At 36.4% G+C, this 18814-nt stretch overlaps 1 protein-coding gene across 2 annotated transcripts; it reads left to right on the forward strand.

The window, feature by feature from the left end:
• The first annotated feature begins 2242 nt into the window (after positions 1-2242).
• On the forward strand, positions 2243-17726 carry LOC129273312 (probable tRNA(His) guanylyltransferase). 2 transcript variants are annotated; one of them, XM_064107688.1, is made up of 7 exons: positions 2243-2591; positions 8392-8529; positions 9185-9361; positions 11140-11309; positions 12428-12516; positions 15373-15480; positions 16256-17726. In XM_064107688.1, exons 2-7 carry the CDS (start codon positions 8426-8428, stop codon positions 16403-16405), a joined length of 798 nt encoding a protein of 265 aa, XP_063963758.1. In that variant the 5' UTR covers positions 2243-2591; positions 8392-8425; the 3' UTR covers positions 16406-17726. The 2 variants fall into 2 exon arrangements, with proteins under 2 accessions (XP_063963758.1, XP_063963757.1); XM_064107687.1 differs by having other exon boundaries at positions 2248-2517.
• Positions 17727-18814: the final 1088 nt, after the last annotated feature.

Raw genomic sequence — 18814 nt, forward strand, 5'->3', positions numbered from 1 at the left:
CCATCGATCTAGGGGTGAACATTGGTGCACAGAAAAGGAGGACGGGGTCTACGGTGCCCCGAAAGGTCGGGGTGCATTGCCGAAAATATCGCGCGAGCTGTTATGGCGTGCTATACGTGTATTCCAACTATTCCACTTTGGTGGCCGGGGGCTGGTAATAAATTCGCCGCTAATCGAAATCACCTTTTTATGTCTTGAAAATCAGCGAAATTGATCTTTATTAGTCATTCCATCGATTTAGGGGTGAACATTGGTGCAGAGAAAAGGGGGACGGGGTCTACGATGCCCCGAAAGGTAGGGGGGGCATGGATGAAAATGCTATGTATTATATACGTGTATTCCAACAATTACACTTTGGTTTGGTAATAAATTCGCCGCTAATCGAAATCACCTTTTTATGTCTTGAAAATGAAGCAAATTGATCTTCATTAATCACTCCATCGATCTAGGGGTGAACATTGGTGCACAGAAAAGGAGGACGGGGTCTACGGTGCCCCGAAAGGTCGGGGTGCATTGCCGAAAATATCGCGCGAGCTGTTATGGCGTGCTATTTATTATGTACGTGTATTCCAACTATTCCACTTTGGTGGCCGGGGGCTGGTAATAAATTCGCCGCTAATCGAAATCACCTTTTTATGTCTTGAAAATCAGCGAAATTGATCTTTATTAGTCATTTCATCGATTTAGGGGTGAACATTGGTGCAGAGAAAAGGGGGACGGGGTCTACGATGCCCCGAAAGGTAGGGGGGCATGGACGAAAATGCTATGTATTATATACGTGTATTCCAACAATTCCACTTTGGTTTGGTAATAAATTCGCCGCTAATCGAAATCACCTTTTTATGTCTTGAAAATGAAGCCAATTGATCTTCATTAATCACTTCATCGATCTAGAGGTGAAGATTGGTGCACAGAAAAGGGGGACGGGGTCTCCGATGCCCCGAAATGTGGGGGGTGCGTCGATCAAAACATAGCGCGTGCTATGTGTATTCCAACAATTCCACTTTGGTTTGGAAATAAATTCGCCGCTAATCAAAATAACCATTTCATGTCTTGAAAATCAACCAAATTGATCTTTATTAATCACTCCATCGATCTAGGGGTGAACAGTGGTGCACAGAAAAGGGGGGACGGGGTCTAAGATTTCTCGAAACGCAGGGGATGCATGGATCAAGGTCGTTCAGTATTTAATTTTTATTGAGAATGTAATGTGGGTCTGCCCCCCCCCCCCTGGTTCAAGGCCCATGTGAGAGGGACTGATCCTTCACATAAAATCATTAATTGATGCATTTTTTAAGGGAATATTAAAAAATATATTGATACATGTAGGAAACTTAGAAAACATAAAATGGATTCATCCTCCGCGCTGGGAATAATATAGTTATCAATAAGAGTTAAATTTACAAAGGAGAATACGGAAGCAATCATCAAAATCTGATAATGAATATTGAAGTCAGCAGTATTTTGTGAAAATAAAATGCACGCAGTCATGACTATCCATTGAGTGATTATGATTTCGATCGTGTTCCAATTTTCGTCTTGCTTATATAAAATGTTCTTACATGAAATCATTTTTTTAATCATGTAATGTCTCTTATATCAAAATAATGTCCATTAATGAACAAATGCTTTAATATTTTTGATGCAATATTTTTAATTCTAGGAGGAGGAACTTTGAATAATCATGATTTCTTATGATTAAAACAGTGGGAATAAGTATACAGAAGATATTACTTTTCTCCATTGAATGTTAAAAAAGAAATGCATATAGAACTGTCCGAAATGCGGATCTTTAAAATATCATAACTCTGTTATCCTTGTCCGATATTGTTTTACCAACTTTGTTTGATCCCGTGTTTGATTCTTCTCGATTTGTATTATTTTCAGCTGCACTGCATATGCCATTGCCATGTCATAAATGTTATCAGTCATATACTAATATTTGAAGCAATCTTAATGTGGAATAATGCATAACGGAAATTCCATATTTTTGAATCACGGTAAGTTTGGGTAACTATGCCTTTTAACTAAAAACCATTTCCGTGCGCATTATGACAATATTCGAGACGTTTGTGAATTTAAGCTGTATTTAGGGTCTGCAACTAATAGACTACGCACACGTTGCTGGGCGTTTTGTATCGCGATAGCTCTGTGCGCTGGGTTTGTTCGCTGGCTTGCTGCACTATATTCTGTGCGCTGGGTTTGTGCGCTGGCTTCAGCCTGGTACCGGTACGGTATCTTTATCCCACATTGAGCAAAAGGCCGGCTGCTGGATCAAACATTTTCGAGACGTCACTAAATTGAGATCTTCTTCTGTAGCTAGTAACACCCTAACTTCCTAACTAATTTATTCGATATCTATTTAACTATCATTAATGACACCGTACAACGTGATAAACAAATTCCGATGATGTTTTATAAATGTGCAAACTTCTTCTCGCCCGCACATCTCAGCAGTTGACTGCGGACGCTGAGCTGATCTGAATTTGACCGCTCAACTCCCGGGGTGGCAAGGCTGTGAGTAGACCAAAAGCTTCAGTCTGTATTTTGGTTGTTCCGCTGAACCGCGTTGGCTCACTCACCAATACATGGTAAATGGGGATTATAGTAAAATGTCAGAAATTGTTGAATAAATCCCCAGAAACGACGGTTATTCCTGTCTAAAGTTAGGCTGTGAGTGACTGTGTCTGTGAGTACCGTAGATGTCTCCATTACGTATACCCAGTTGTGTGTCCGGACGATCAATTTTAGAAAGTCATTTGTTAAAATTTACAAGCGAAGTTTCATCAATTTTTAGTAGGATGGGGGATTGGGTGTCCGGACAGTTTATCTTTTTGAAGCCTTCTTTTTTGTCTTTGGATTACACTAAAAATATTAATTCAATACTTGTAATCCTCTTCTATTTTGTTCTTTATAATATTTCCTAACATTTTGTACTAAAAATTGATGAAACTTCGCTTGTAATTTTTTCCAAATGACTTTCTAATATTGATCGTCCGGACACACAACCTGTCCGGACACACAACAACTGGGTATACAAAGTGTTAGGAAATATTATAGAGAACAAAATAGAAGATGATTATAATACAACTATTGAATTCATATTTTTACTAGTGTCTAGTGTAATCCAAAGACAAAAAAAAATATAAAGTGTCCGGACACCCGACCCCCCATCCTACTAGTACTACATGTAGGATGGGGGATCGGGTGTCCGGACACTTTAGTCTTTATATTTTTGAAGCCTTCTTTTTTGTATTTGGATTACACTAAAAATATGAATTCAATACTTGTAGTTGTATTGTAATCATCTTCTATTTTGTTCTTTATAATATTTCCTAACATTTTGTACTAAAAATTTATGAAACTTCGCTTGTAAATTTTTCCAAATGACTTTCTAAAATTGATCGTCCGGACACACAACCTGTCCGGACACACAACAACTTGGTATATTAATAGTATCCAGTAATGGGCGGTATACTGGACAGTGACTGCAGTCTGCATTGGGTGATTTTCAAGTAGGCCTAACGTTAGATCGATTAGCCTGGAGGCTTCTGGAGGGTAAAAATCAGTCTTCTAATAAAAGTACCGGTAGGCTTACTCTCCATGAATGATGGAGCCTGGCCTGGGTCGGGATTAACCCAGGGAGCTCCGGCCCGCGCAGCGGGCCGGAGCCCAGGGGCTTACCGTGTAATTCACCATACCCACGGTAGTAGCGTGAAGTATGGTCTAAATAATTATTCGAATAAATAGTTAAAACAGAAATTAAGCACTTACCACAATTATATGGATGAAGGTCTAACGAGTGGCAGCTTCCTGACATCGAGGTACAGACTGGAACCTCAAAAAACGAAAAGTTCTGTCGCGGTAGCTCTCCTTCTTTCAGAATTCAAAACAAAATGGCCGATTGAGACCGAGGCTAGCTATAGCACTAGCGCATATAGACTTTGTCAAATTCGCGCATGCGCCCTACACCCTCGGTACCGGTCTCAAACGGCCATTTTGCTATGAATTCTGAAAGAAGGAGAGTTACCGCGACAGAACTTTTCGTTTTTTGAGGTTCCAGTCTGTGCCTCGATGTCAGGAAGCTGCCACTCGTTAGACCTTCATCCATATAATCGTGGTAAGTGCTTAATTTCTGTTTTAACTATTTATTCGAATAATTATTTAGACCATACTTCACGCTACTACCGTGGGTATGGTGAATTACACTGTAAGCCCCTGGGCTCCGGCCCGCTGCGCGGGCTGGAGCTCCCTGGGTTAGGTCGGGATTAGTCTTGAGCAGTCGAGGACTCCATGATGTTTTTTTAATATTTTGACATATACTTCTTCATCATGGAGCCTGCCCTTGACACTAACTCTTTCCAGGCATAGACGCAGAAGCGAGACCTAGACACCCGGATGGATTTCCCTAGGAAATCCATAGTTAGAGGGTAAATTTTATTGATATTTTAACCTTCAAACACCTAATGCATATGAAGGTTAAAAAAATTGGTTAATAAAAAAGTGAAAAGTTTTAGGTTTCTTACCAGACCGATCTCGTGTAGATCCCTCGATTTGTTTGTCAACAAAGCAAATACAATAGGTCTGACCCTTGAACCGCTTCGTTATGACGTACATTCAATTAGCGATGTAATCGAATGTACTTCATAACGAAGCGGTTCAAGGGTCAGACCTATTGTATTTGCTTTGTTGACAAACGGATCGAGGGATCTACATGAGATCGGTCTGGTAAGAAACCTTAAATTTTAAAATTTTCACTTTTTTATTAACCAATTTTTGGAACCTTCATACGCACAGTATTTTATAGATGGCAAATATTGCGATCTTCAACGCTTATATATAAGCGTCAAAATTTGTAGCAATCTCCTTGTATTAGTCTATATCATACGACGTGTCAAACTGAAGCGAACTAGTTCGCAATTTTTCGGATCTCCTCTATATATACAAAGGGGGAAATTGTAGCTAACTAGTTCGCTATTTTCCGGATCTCTATATATATACGAGGGGGAAATGTAGCGAACTAGTTTGCTATTTTCCGGATCTCCTCTACATATATACGAGGGGGAAATTGTAGCGAACTAATTTGCTATTTTCCGGACCTCTACATATACACGAACGGGAAATTTTCCGGATCTCCTCTATATATATACGAGGGGGCATTGTAGCGAACTAGTTCGCTATTTTTCGGATCTCCTCTACATATACACGACGTTAAATTGTTGCAAACTAGTTCGCAATTTCTCATCTCTCTATATATTATAGAACGTGTCAAACTGTAGCGAACTAGTTCGCTATTTTCCAGATCTCCTCTACATATATACGAGGGGGAAATTGTAGCGAACTATTTCGCTATTTTTCGGATCTCTACATATACATGACGTTAAATTGTTGCAAACTAGTTCGCAATTTCTCATCTCCTCTCTATATATTTTGGAACGTGTCAAACCGTAGTGAACTAGTTTGCAATTTTTTCCGATCTCTACATATACACGAGGGCGAATTGTTGCAAACTAGTTCCCAATTTCTCATCTCCTCTATATATTATAGAGCTTGTCAAATTGTAGCGAACTAGTTCGCAATTTTTCTGATCTCTACATATATATATACGAGGGGGGAATTGTTGCTGCAAACTAGTTCGCAATTTCTCATCTCCTCTCTATTATAAAGCATGTCAAACTGTAGCGAACTAGTTCGCTATTTTTTGGATCTCCTCTATATAATATACGAGAGGGAATTGTTGCGAACTGTGTGTGAAAGGGACCATCAAACGTGTTCAGTTCTGAACACATTTGAAAGCCCCTTTCATATGCGTGATTCATCCACGTCATACAATTCCCCATTTACAGTATATATATATTAAAGGTCAAGTCCACCTCAGAAAAATGTTGATTTGAATCAATAGAGAAAAATCAGACAAGCACAATGCTGAAAATTTCATCACAATCGGATGTAAAATAAGAAAGTTATGACATTTCAAAGTTTCATTTAATTTTAACAAAATAGTTATATGAACGAGTCAGTTACATCCAAATGAGAGAGTTGATGATGTCACTCACTCACTATTTCTTTTGTTTTTTATTGTTTGAATTATACAATATTTCAATTTTTTACGAATTTGACAATTAGGACCTCCTTGCCTGAACCACAAAATGTTAAAATAATGGAATTCCATGTGTTCAGGGAGGAATGAAACTTCATTTCACATGACAATGACGAGAAAATCAAAATATTTCATATATCATGTAATAAAATACAAAAGAAATAGTGAGTGAGTTCCCTCATTTGCATACCGACCGAGATGTGCATATAACTGTTTTGTAAAATGAAGCGAAACTTTAAAATGTCATAACTTTCTTAGTTTACATCCGATTTTGATGAAATTTTCAGTGTTATGCTTGTTGAATTTTTCTCTTTTTATTCAAATCAAGTTTTTGTTGGGGTGGACTTGTCTTTTAAGGAGATCACAAAATTGCGAACTAGTTCACAACAATTCTCCCTTTGTATATAGATCACAATGTTGCTAACTAGTTCGCAACAATTTAGAATCCCCATATGTTGAGGAGATAACAAAATTGTGAACTAGTTCGCAATAATATCCCCTTTATATAAAAGAGACCACAAAATTGCTAACTAGTTCACAACAATTGTCCCTTTGTATATACTGTATTGTATATATAAGAGATCACAAAATTGCGAACTAGTTCGCTACAGTTTGACACGTTGTATAATATATAGAGGAGATGAGAAATTGCGAACTAGTTCGTTCGCAATCTCGTGTATATGTAGAGGATATCAGAAAAATAGCGAACTAGTTCGCTACAATTTCCCCCTTTGTATATATATAGAACAATACAAGCAGTTTGCTACAAAAAATGACGCTTATATATAAGCGCACGAGAACGCTATTTTGGCCATCTTGTTATTTCCCTCATACGCATTAGGCATTTGTAGGTTCAAATAACAATAAAATTCACCCGTACAAACCAATTTAACCCTCTAACTATTGATTTCCTAGGGAAATCCATCCGGGTGTCTAGGTCTCGCTTCTGCGTCTATGGGAAGAGTGTCAAGGCTCCGTGATGAAGAAGAATATTAAAAAAACATCATCATGGAGTCCTTATGGCTAGGGTTGGGATACCAATTACTATTACCCAATACCATGACCATTGGCATTGCTCTACTCATACCGTAGGTTTTCCCATGATGAAACTAGACCTAAATCACACATTTTACTTAGGGTTTAGAGCCCAAACTAAAGTAAATGGGCCAAAACAATATTTACCCCCCGAATCTGATAACGGTGCATCTATTTATTCAATAAATATACTAGTAGTAAATTTGAAAAATGACTTACCCGGTCTGTTATCGTCGCCATCTTGCCGTCTTTTTTATTGATACCTAGATATCAGACGCGTGTATAGAGGGCGACAATATCATGAGCGGTGCCAACTTATATTTTGAAAAATACTTGCATCGGCCGATATATATCATGAATCGTAAAATACTTGCATCAGTCGATAAATATCATAAAGATCGCTTTATGATATTTATCGAGCGATCTTTATGATATTTATCGACCGATGCAAGTATCTTACGATTTGATATGAAAGAGAAACATTTAATCTGTCCAATGGTGCGATGATATTTAAAATTTGACTTGAGGATGAAGTAGGTAAATTCTTAGAGAAAAAAAATCTCACGCTTCACAAGATTTTGCAGGGAGGAGGATTAAGCAACGAGTATTTTGATGAATCAAGCCTATTAGCTCATTAGCATAGGGACCTGTGGTCTGACTGAAGTGTCCTGAGTCCTGACAAGATGGCAATTTTATTCAAGAACTTTGAAAGCAATGTTTAATACAATTAAAAATGCCAAGTTTAGGAAGCTTATACTGGCTGGGATGGGAGTGAGAGGCCAAGCAGGGATATGACCAAGTGGAGCAGATCTCGGTCTAGTATAGTTCTAACTTGGTAGATTTTATTTTGAGATATAAAATTATGGAATTTGGTGCTGACAGCCTACCTAACTTAACTTAGTGAATGAGCCAATAATTTCATCACACGTCGTATCCACCATGATTTAATATTAAATTGTAATATTCAGTTAAGTACATTATTGCATGCACCAAGCTATCTAAGTTACGGTAGATCGAGAATATATGTTTAGATTTTAATTTTTTTTTAAATCCCAAACATAAAATGGTGAGGAGGAGAGCTGCCCGCATGAGGTACATTGTACATGTACCTTGTCAAAAGTCTATGCCTTGTTTTTTGGCAGAGCTGTTTTGATTTTTATGTTTAGATAAATGTTCATTAAATTATTCATTTTCATTCATTTTCATTCATTTTTCACAAATCACAATAACATATTGCATTGATTACTTTCTTCCAGTCTCTAGAGCAGAGGTCTTGGAATATCATTGCAAATGGCAAAGAGCAAGTTTGAGTATGTTCGCCAATTTGAGACGGTAGACAAGCTCCTACCAAACTCTTGGATTGTGGTCAGAATAGATGGAAAAAACTTTCACAAGTAAGAAGTAGTGGTTTATCTTAAATTAAATCTAGTGAATTGTCAGGATGAGTAAAATTGTGTCTTGAATGTCACATTTTGTTCAAATCCAGGTATTATTCCACATTCTATTAAAAATATTACATAGAAAAGCAAGTAATATTGACAAAATGTTATATTTGTGTGAAATTTGTGAGCCAAATAATAAGATTAACAAGGTTAAATCTAGGCATTTATAGCTTATCATTTAGAAATCTATTCTGAGGCAAACTATTATTATTACCCCGGCTGTACCTCAAGCCTCCAGCACTCAGCATATTAGATGAATCAATCTGTATGTGTTCCAATGGAATTCACTTCACCTGGGTTGAGTGCAGCACAATGTTGGTGATTTCTTGCTGAAGGAAAGTTGCCATTGCTTGGATTTTAACTCTCTGATTAAAAGACCATTGTCATATTCACAAGACCACAGCTGAGATGAATGTTGAGATTACATGTAGATCAATGTAACAGTGATTTTTAGTAACTAAGGTAAATTATATTAACCAGTTGTTTGCATTTTTATTGTCGATATTCAATGATCAAAAAGTCATACATCAAATGAAATATATACAAACATGATTTTTTTATTTTTCTCGGAACTTATTTTCAATCACTGGACACATTATTTGATTAGGTTTTCAGATATTCATGGCTTTGAGAAACCCAATGACCTACGAGGGCTTTCGTTGATGTCAGAATCTGCTGCTAGTGTAATGACAGAATTTAAAGATATCATCTTGGCATACGGTCAGAGTGATGAATATAGCTTTGTCATGAAGAAGGACACAACACAGTATGGCCGTAGAGCAAGGTAACCAAGGAGATTTTTATTTGGCAGCTACCATTTAATAATAGATCAACATTTTGAGGAGAAGAAATAAGATTCACAAAGATGGTATTAATTTTTGTCTCGCCTGCATAGCAGAGCGAGACTATAGGCGCCGCTTTTCCGACGGTGGCGGCGGCGTCAACATCAAATCTTAACCTAAGGTTAAGTTTTTGAAATGACATCATAACTTAGAAATTATATGGACCTAGTTCATGAAACTTGAACACAAGGTCAGTCAAGTATTACTGAACATCCTGCCTGAGCTTCAGGTCACATGACCAAGGTCAAAGGTCATTTAGGGTCAATGAACTTAGACCATGTTGGGAGAATTATTTTCAAAATCTTAACCGAAGGTTAAGTTTTTGAAATGACATCATAACTTAGAAAGTATATGGACCTAGTTCATGAAACTTGGGCATAAGGTTAATCAAGTATTAGTAAACATCTTGCTAGAGTTTCAGGTCACGTGACCAAGGTCAAAGGTCATGTAGGGTCAATGAACTTTGGTTAAGTTGGGGGTATTTGTTGAATTACTATCATAATTTTGAAAATTTATGGATCTAGTTCATGAAACTTGGACATACTGTAAGGTTAATCAAGTATTAGTGAACATCCTGCCTGAGTTTCAGGTCACATGACCAAGGTCAAAGGTCATTTAGGGTCAATGAACTTTGGCCAAGTTGGGGGTATTTGTTGAATTACTGAAAATTTATGGATCTAGTTCATGAAACTAGGACATTAGGTTAATCAAGTACCACTGAATATCCTGTGCGAGTTTCAGGTCACATGACCATGGTCAATGGTCATTTAAGGTCAATGAACCTTGGCCGTGTTGGGGGTATTTGTTAAATTACCATCCTAACTCTGAAAGTTTATGGATCTAGTTCATAAAACATGGACATAAGAGTAATCAAGTATCACTGAACATCCTGTACGAGTTTCAGGTCACATGACCATGGTCAAAGGTCATTAAAGGTCAATGAACTTTGGCCGTGTTGGGGGTATTTGTTGAATTACCATCCTAACTCTGAAAGTTAATGGATCTAGTTCATAAAACATGGGATATAAGAATAATCAAGTATCACTGAACATCCCCTGTGAGTTTCAGGTCACAAAACCAAGGTCAAAGGTCAGTTAAGGTCAATAAACTTAGGCCATGTTGGGGTAATTGTTGAATTGCCATCATAACTTTGAAAGTTTATGGATAGAGTGAATGAAATGTGGACATGGGTGTAGTTGACAAGTCTTAAGTCACCGTTCAAATGTCATTTATGGTCAGTGAACGTGGTATTATGTCATTATGTTCTTTTGAATGGTGTTTTTGTGAATGATTATTTTATAGTAGTTTTCAAAGTTAGCACTGCTGCTATATTAAATCGCGTGATGCAGGCGAGACTGCCAGAGGCGTTCCACTTGTTGATGTTATATTAGTCCCTTTGAAATTATGTTATTAAGAGTTATAATGGTATAGTCATTATTTATTATTATTATTATTATGAATTCTTGGGGGCCATTCCCCTGGGAGTATTCTTAAATTTCGCTGGGCGAAAAATGTCAAGTTATTAGGGTTAATTCACATTTAATAGTTTAGTGCCTCTTTCATAACCATTTGAATAATAAATTTGGTATGCATTTGCAGGTCTATAGTCTATCATATGGCTACATGTAATTTAGGTGATGGAAAGCGTGATACCTCAAATTTTTTTCCATTACCACAGTTGAGGGTCATAATTTTTTTCTACTTTGTTTTTTACCTCTAGCAAGCTATCTACCACCATAACATCACTGTTTTCATCATCATTTGTCTTCCTTTGGCCCAAGTTCTTCTCTGATAAGCCTCTTCAGTATCCACCAGCGTTTGATGGACGGTGTGTCTTGTACCCATCAAACAAAAACCTTAGAGACTATCTCAGCTGGAGACAGGCTGATTGTAAGTCGATAGGACATATAGGCCCACATTCTGAAGTCGGGATAGCCAGTAGTGGCATAAATCTCTAGCAGTACAATTTCAATGTATCAGCTCATTTTTCTCTCAAATCATTCTTAATTGTTTCAGAGTGATATTAAGATAGCTTTCCCAACCATTCACGAGTTAGAAAAGAGCACAGTAAGCATAAGAAACATAGAATATAAGGAAACTTTTGATATTTTTGGCTTTCCAGAGTTATACCATGGTGTAAATTAAACCTGACTTCAGAATACAGGCCAGAGGGTTCGTTCACATTACCAGTTCCATGACTATTGCACCCATGGTAATCTACACATTTATGGAGAATTCCACCTTGATTCAAGTTGATTTAAAGCAAGGGAAAAATTGCATGGAGGCTGGGGCAATTAAGTCCTCCAAATGTTAAAAGAACCCTGGAAACTAAGCTGGAAATCCCCATTCATGTCAATGTTAACGTTTGTTGTGGATTTAGACAGTGAGTTGTGAAAAATAGCCCTAAATATAAAAATAACTTTTTCCTGATTTAAATCAAAGCAAAAATTGGGAGAGTTGTGTTAATGATTGTTTAGTGTAAAGTAGTGAAACTCCATAAAAGAATAAAAGAGTTCTGGATTTTTACATTTCAATTTCATTATGACAGGGCAAGCATCTTTCTCATTAAGTTCCTTAATTCATCATTCTTTCAGGTTTTTAATATTCTACAGGTACATGTAATGAAGTGAAGCAACTCCAACTAATTTTCAAATTTCTGAGAAAATGTCATTTTACAGAACTCTAATTTATTAGGGAGGAGGAGCTCACTTGGATCAGCATGAATAAAAATAATTAAAATCCATCTATGTTATTTTATATGTATTTTCACAAAGCCTTCATTAATATCTTCTGCTTTTTAATACATGGTGGACCTCCTGTGACCCTACCATGGGGGTTTCTATTGGTACAACTGGTAGTTTTCTTGCAAATTATAATAAGTGAGTCTTTGAGTGCTCAGACAAATTTAATGTGCTTGATTATGATATCATCTCACTGGTCAACTACATGTACTTGTTCATTGTCATAATATAATCATACAATAATTAATTTGTTATTGTTTCCTGTAGGTCATATCAATAATTTGTATAATACCTGTTTCTGGACTCTAATCAAGCAAGGTAGTTGTTCACCCAAAGAAGCCGAAGAGAGACTAAAGGTAAGTTTTCTTTATTTCTAGTGTTATATAGCAATTCACATTACCTAAAAGGGGAAGTTCACCATGAAAAAATGTTTAATGTAAAAATAGAAGAAAAAATGATAAAAAGAAATTGGCGAAGTTATTAGAATTGTGACGTCATATGGGAGCAGCTTTCCTGCATATCATATGGTAACAAGAGTGTCGCTAAGGCGAGCACATAATATGCCTGTCTGTAACGCGGAATATTGGAGTTATTGGTAAGGCAAGAAAAGTGGAAGGTGGCGACTTCACCTTTGACCCTCTGACCTCAAAATCAATAGGCTTCCTGGGATCCATGCTAGTATCTTACACGCCAAATTATATGAGCCTAGGTTAAGTTAAACTGAAGTTATCGCGTTAGCAAGGATTGCAGAAGGGTAAGATGAAAACATATCACTTTGACCTTATGACCTCACAATCGATAGACTTCCTGGGATCCATGCTAGTATCATACACACCAAATTATATGAGCCTAGGTTAAGTTAGACTGAAGTTATCGCGTTTAAAGGGACTGCAGAAGGGTAAAATGAAAACATGTCACTGTGACCTTGACCTTCGATCTTTTTGACCTCAAAATCAATAGGATTCCTGGGATCCATGCTAGTATCATACACACCAAATCATATGAGCCTAGGTTCAGTTAAACTGAAGTTATCGCGTTTATAAGGAAAAGTTAACGGACGGACAGACGGATGGATAGACAGAAAGACGGACGGACATCGAGCGTGATACCATAATACGTCCCTTAGGACGGACGTATAAACAAATTAGTGAAATGTCATTTTCTCAGAAAATTGAAAATGGTTTTAATTGTACCTTCATTGTATCAATAGACAAATCATTTTAAAAACTTGCTCCTAAAAGAAAAAAAGAAAATAAGTCATCACATACAATTGAAAAATGATATTTATGCATTTTAGATTACATAACATATGGGGCAGCTAATCGTTTATGACATCATAAATTCAAAAATTGAAATTCTAATAACTTTCTTAATCTTTCTGCTATTTTTAAAACAAAGTTTTCATCAGGGTGAACTTCCCCTTTAACTGTCACCAACCATCAGTCACTTCTGTTGACCAGAGTAAACACAACTAGTTCTGAAGTTCTGAGTAGTAATAGCCCTCTTCTGTTGAGAAAACCCTTTTATTTTATATATCAGTTTAAAATTCAAATTCTTTAATTTCATAAAGCTGGAGAATTGGATTAAGAAACTTGCCATTCCAATAGATAACTAGGTGTCATCAACTTTGTAGGCAAAATATCAATTTACTTACATACGGCTGCAAGAAACTTAAGCCACACAAGCCAAAGTATTGATTTTGTATTATTAGACAAAGTAGATCATTTATGAATGGCTGGTTTTTGCATTAAGTACATTTCATTCATTATAAACTCTGGAATAAACCCTATAAAAGTAGAATGGTAATTACCGTGGTAACCATGCTCATTTGCCAATTAAATATGAGGATTTCATGTTCGTTGCCATTGGATTGCAGGATCCGATACAGACAGAACATTTTTAATTCATCCATGAAGTAACATACTTACACTGTTTGAGGGAGGGAATTTGGGAATCCTACCAAACATGGTCATCATAATATTCTTGGATAAAGATGAATAATGGATCTAAATGTGCAAACTACACATCGGCAAAGGCTTGAATTGCACACCAAAGTTTTTCCTTTGGTTTGAACTTGTACCTTGTAGAAATAATACTGATTTAAAACTAAATTGTTTCAAATGTACCAAGAGTTTTTTATTAGGCCCCCATTCCACAGAGGGGAGACCTTTGAAGGACATTTCAAAGACCAAAAATTGGCAAGGTCTTACAGCAGTCTCCAAGATCACTGAAATTTGTCATCTCTGTCGAATGGCTCAGAAAGACCCCTCAAAGAACTCCAAAAAAGTGATTGGTACTTCTTGTCTTACTGGGCTTAGACTAGTCTTCTAGATCTTTCAATGGTCTTTCAGAGATCTTTTATGTAACAATTGATCTTTCCGAATTCTTTCTATGGACTTTGCCTGGTCTTTCAATGATCTCTCATGAGATTTACAATGATCTCTGCAAAATCATTTGTCATGTTTGCATCATATTTCATATACATGTAACTGGGAAGCTAAGAAATTTTCACTACCATTTTGTTGCATATATATTTAACTGACCAAGCAAATACATTCATACTGTTGAGAAGCTGTTGGCTGGTTACACCACCGAATTGAAGATATTACAATAAAAACAAGACAAAAGTTAAACAATGTTCAAAAGCGGTGGCTAAAACAAGGAGCATTTAATTTATCGATATATCTAGAATTTCACTCTGCATCTGCCCATAGGATTTTGAAGCATATCCTCATGAAATTCAATTTCTTTAGTGTGTACACCTTTTTTTTTCTTCAAATTCGTAGAGTAGATTTTGCATACAGAAGTCGGCCTTCCATAGAAAGTAATATACTTGGTTTTGACCGGAATATGCTAAGCTTGTGTTAATAACATCTTTTATTAATTTCACGTAAGTTGAACAGAAGTATGAAGTCTCAGGATATCTGACTTAGGCATTAGTCACTAGTATTGAAAAATTAGTTGTATGATGTGCGATTATACTTAAGTCTCATAGAGTTGAAGTAAAGTTATTATCCTATCACATCCTTTTATCATTCCATACTTCTTTGCTTTTTCCTTTCAAAGTCAAACCACATAAATGCAATCAGTAGTAATGAAAATCTAAGTCCAAACATATTTTCTATTTTTTATTGTATTTTTTTTTTCCCTTTACATAATCAATCTTGAAAAAACTCTCTTACTATTGTAGAATTCTCTGTTTGTTTTCCCAGGGGACAGTATCAGGTGATAAGAATGAGCTCCTCTTCTCAGAGTTTAACATCAATTACAACAATGAACCTGAAATATTCCGCAAGGGAACTACTCTCCTGTGGAACCTGGTATGTATGACCAGTAGCGTATGCAGGATTTTTAAAGGGGGGGGGGTTAAGCTGAATAGAATGTTGACACCCCCCTGAAAAAATCACCACAAATTTTATGTTGTTTCGTACCTCAAAAAAATTTGAAAAGCAAAAAAATAAGTCTTAGAAAATTTTTTAGGGAGGAGGGGGATTTGGGTATCAAAAAATTTAGGGGGGGAGTTGAACCCCTGTAACCACCCCCTGCGTACATCACTGTGTAGGACTAACTTTGCAATAGGATATTCAGTGATTGATACCATTTAATCTGAGAATAAGATGAAAGCAAGAGGTAACTTTTGATCATGTCATGATCTTGGCTGCAGACATGCTGCTGAGCATACACGTTTCTTACTTGGACATAAACATTCAAGTTTGAAAAAAAAAAAAAATTTATTTGCCTATTTGATATAAATTTGATTCAGCAAATTCTAATGAAGCATGGTATTTTTCCAAGATTTTGACGATTCTTATTTATTTTGGGGGTATTTTCCCCCTCTCTTTTCATTGAATTTGTACAGATACTATATCACAAAATGAATTATTTTGTGGTAATGTCTAACCCAAAATAATGTAGCTTACTGATGCTGCATATATATATACACATAGTCACTTACCGGGTAGTTGTCATGAAGAATTCAAGAAAGATTAATCACTATATTGCAAACATGATATAAGTTTGAAAAACTGAAAGTTTCTGTATATTGTAACATTGACTTGTTTTGTATATCATGTTATATCTTTTTTTCTTCTTCAGGTAGAAGAAGAAGTCACGAGTGGACAAGGAACAGAGTTTGAAAAGACAGTGAAAAAAACAAGGAGGACTGTTCAGAAAATTCATAAGGACATTATTGGGAATAATTTTTGGACTGAACACCCAGAACTGTTAGGAACAGAAGTTAGATGACCACTATAATGATCTGGGTTCTTAGTCTTTGTGAGAAGATAATATTTCAAGAATCATGGAATATCTCCCTATCCACTACCAACAGAAGCAGAGAATTCTACAAGAATTCTTTTTCAAGAAGTTTGATTGACTGATGTCAGTCTTTTCAAAGATGATAGGCTAGAACTGATGGAGAAATTCATTTTGATGACTCTGTACGCTTGCTCAACAATGATTAACATATGAGGCTCTTTGTCTATATTTTGAAGTACACCATTGTAAGAACAAGTGTCTTCCCAATTGTTACCAATAGATGCCAACAAAATCTGCCATATTTTCAAAGAAATTGACATGAATGTAATTTGTGCGTTTCATAATTAACATAAGAGGCTTGTGAGTCAACCCCTTCTTCCTCAGTCATACAACTTAGAATGGTCTGTGAGTAAGAAATGAAAGATTAAAGAAATATTTCACTGAGCAATGAATTCCAAGCACAGAGATACATAAGGATTGATCTACTAAGTGAGATCTTAACAAAATTGCAATGTTTAAATGTGGTTTGTAATCAATTTTTAAGAGAAACATTGCACTTAATACATGATGTTGAGTACTGTTAATTTACTATGTTGTCAACAAATTTCTCAGGATTAAGGCAAACAAGTGCTGTCACAATAAGGGTGGAAGTTGTACACATGTATTATGAAACGCACAAATTACCATACACCCTGAATTCGGTGGATTCACAATGTGGTGCGTCATCTATCGGTTGCAGCAAACAGGCAAAATTTCTAACTTTGGGGTCGACATCGCGCACAGGCTTAGGCAGCGCACAGTGTAAGTGCTTCAAAAATGAAAACCATATGGCAAGAATTCACCAAAAACAGTCTAAATTTTACAAAGGAATATACAGGCAAATTTATCTCCTACCTCCTGGACCCAAGTATACAGCATATCCGGTAAAGCTGTGTCGGCCAGCGCTGAATAATCACATGCATGCATTCACTTTAGTACTAGCACACGCAAAAGATGTCGACTTTTCCTATGATGCATTGCAAATTTTGGCCTGTCCGCTGCAACCGATAGATGGTGCACCGTATTGTGAATCCACCGAATTGCTGGGAGTAGAAATTTAATGGAAATTCCTGTGTTTGAAGAATGAATGATAAACATGAACCTTTGTCCATAGTAGATATCATTCCAAGCATCATGTGCAATTTTTTATATTGACCTTGTGGAATATGACCAATTACAGAAGTCTGATAGTCTTTGTTTTTATGTTATCCATCCCAGCGGTTCCCACATTGAATATAAAGCAAAGGTGGCCTTGATAAAAAGTATAAATGACTCATTCAGATAAAGCTCAACAACGTTTTTGTGTGCAAATTCAATAGGATATATATATATAGGCCTACACCATGTGAGTAAAAAAACTTGACACCTCACAAATCCCCAATTTAAGGGAAAAAAATATGTCATGAACACATGATTATTACATCTGGCCTACATTCTCCTAAATGATTTGATACCATATTTATGTAGGTATGTGTTTATGCTTGGATGACCAGGAGGTATACTTTGCAGTGATGTAAATTTTGATTTGAGCCAAATTGAGGCATGACTGCAATTAAAGAATCCAGATGTCAATGATATCATAATCCTATAAAAGTTCCATTCAAATCCAATTCAAAACACCTTTTCAGTAATTTACATTATAATTGTTTAATAAACACATTTTAGTATCAATTCGCAAGTTAATTTCATTGTAAGTGGGTTAGCAAATATGTTTGCTAAAACTCATGTAGAGTTATGTCTGGATTCATTCATTGCAGTCATGCCTTACTTTTGACCAATCAAAAGTTTTTGGGGGAAAAATGGCTCAAATTAAGACTGATTACTTGAACAAATTGTCAGCATGATATGTATGTTTCAGTGGGGGATCAAAGGGGGAGGGCTTTTTTGCTTTGCTTGCTGGTCAAATTTTCCTTGGGGAAAAAATGCCCCCCCCCCTCCCTAAGGAAAATCCCGGATCCGCCCTTGGTATGTTTTCATGTTCTCACAGTGATGATGATGATGATGAAAAGCACTTGTTTAGCACAATTTATCTGTTTTAAAAAAGCACATTCAAAGGTGCTGGATCACAGTGCACACCATGGAAAGAAACACAGAGGGTATGTAATGGATTCTTTTTCAGTTGAACAAAGATTTATCTTGTAGTTGATGTTAAAGCTATAGTAAGCTAGTTGCAGTGGGTAATAGTTTGAGAGAAAGCTATAAAATCATGTGTAATTTTGTTGCCATGCTATTATTAATCTAGTATATTTTTGACAATTTAGGGATTTTCTGGAATTTATAAGAATAGATTATGAACGTCCATGATCCATAATGGTTCCAAGATGGGATTTGAATGTAATTTCCAGTTGTGTGCCGGGG

Source organism: Lytechinus pictus, chromosome 12, assembly GCF_037042905.1.
Source record: "Lytechinus pictus isolate F3 Inbred chromosome 12, Lp3.0, whole genome shotgun sequence".
Classification (NCBI taxonomy): Eukaryota; Metazoa; Echinodermata; class Echinoidea; order Temnopleuroida; family Toxopneustidae; genus Lytechinus; species Lytechinus pictus.

What these genes read in the sequence shown, in the direction of transcription:
- LOC129273312 (XM_064107688.1), top strand. Translation starts at nt 8,426, where the DNA reads ATGGCAAAGAGCAAGTTTGAGTATGTTCGCCAATTTGAGACGGTAGAC. An exon ending in GATGGAAAAAACTTTCACAA is followed by an intron (nt 8,530 to 9,184) that starts GTAAGAAGTAGT and finishes TTATTTGATTAG; the next exon opens with GTTTTCAGATATTCATGGCT. An exon ending in CAGCTGGAGACAGGCTGATT is followed by an intron (nt 11,310 to 12,427) that starts GTAAGTCGATAG and finishes TGTTTCCTGTAG; the next exon opens with GTCATATCAATAATTTGTAT.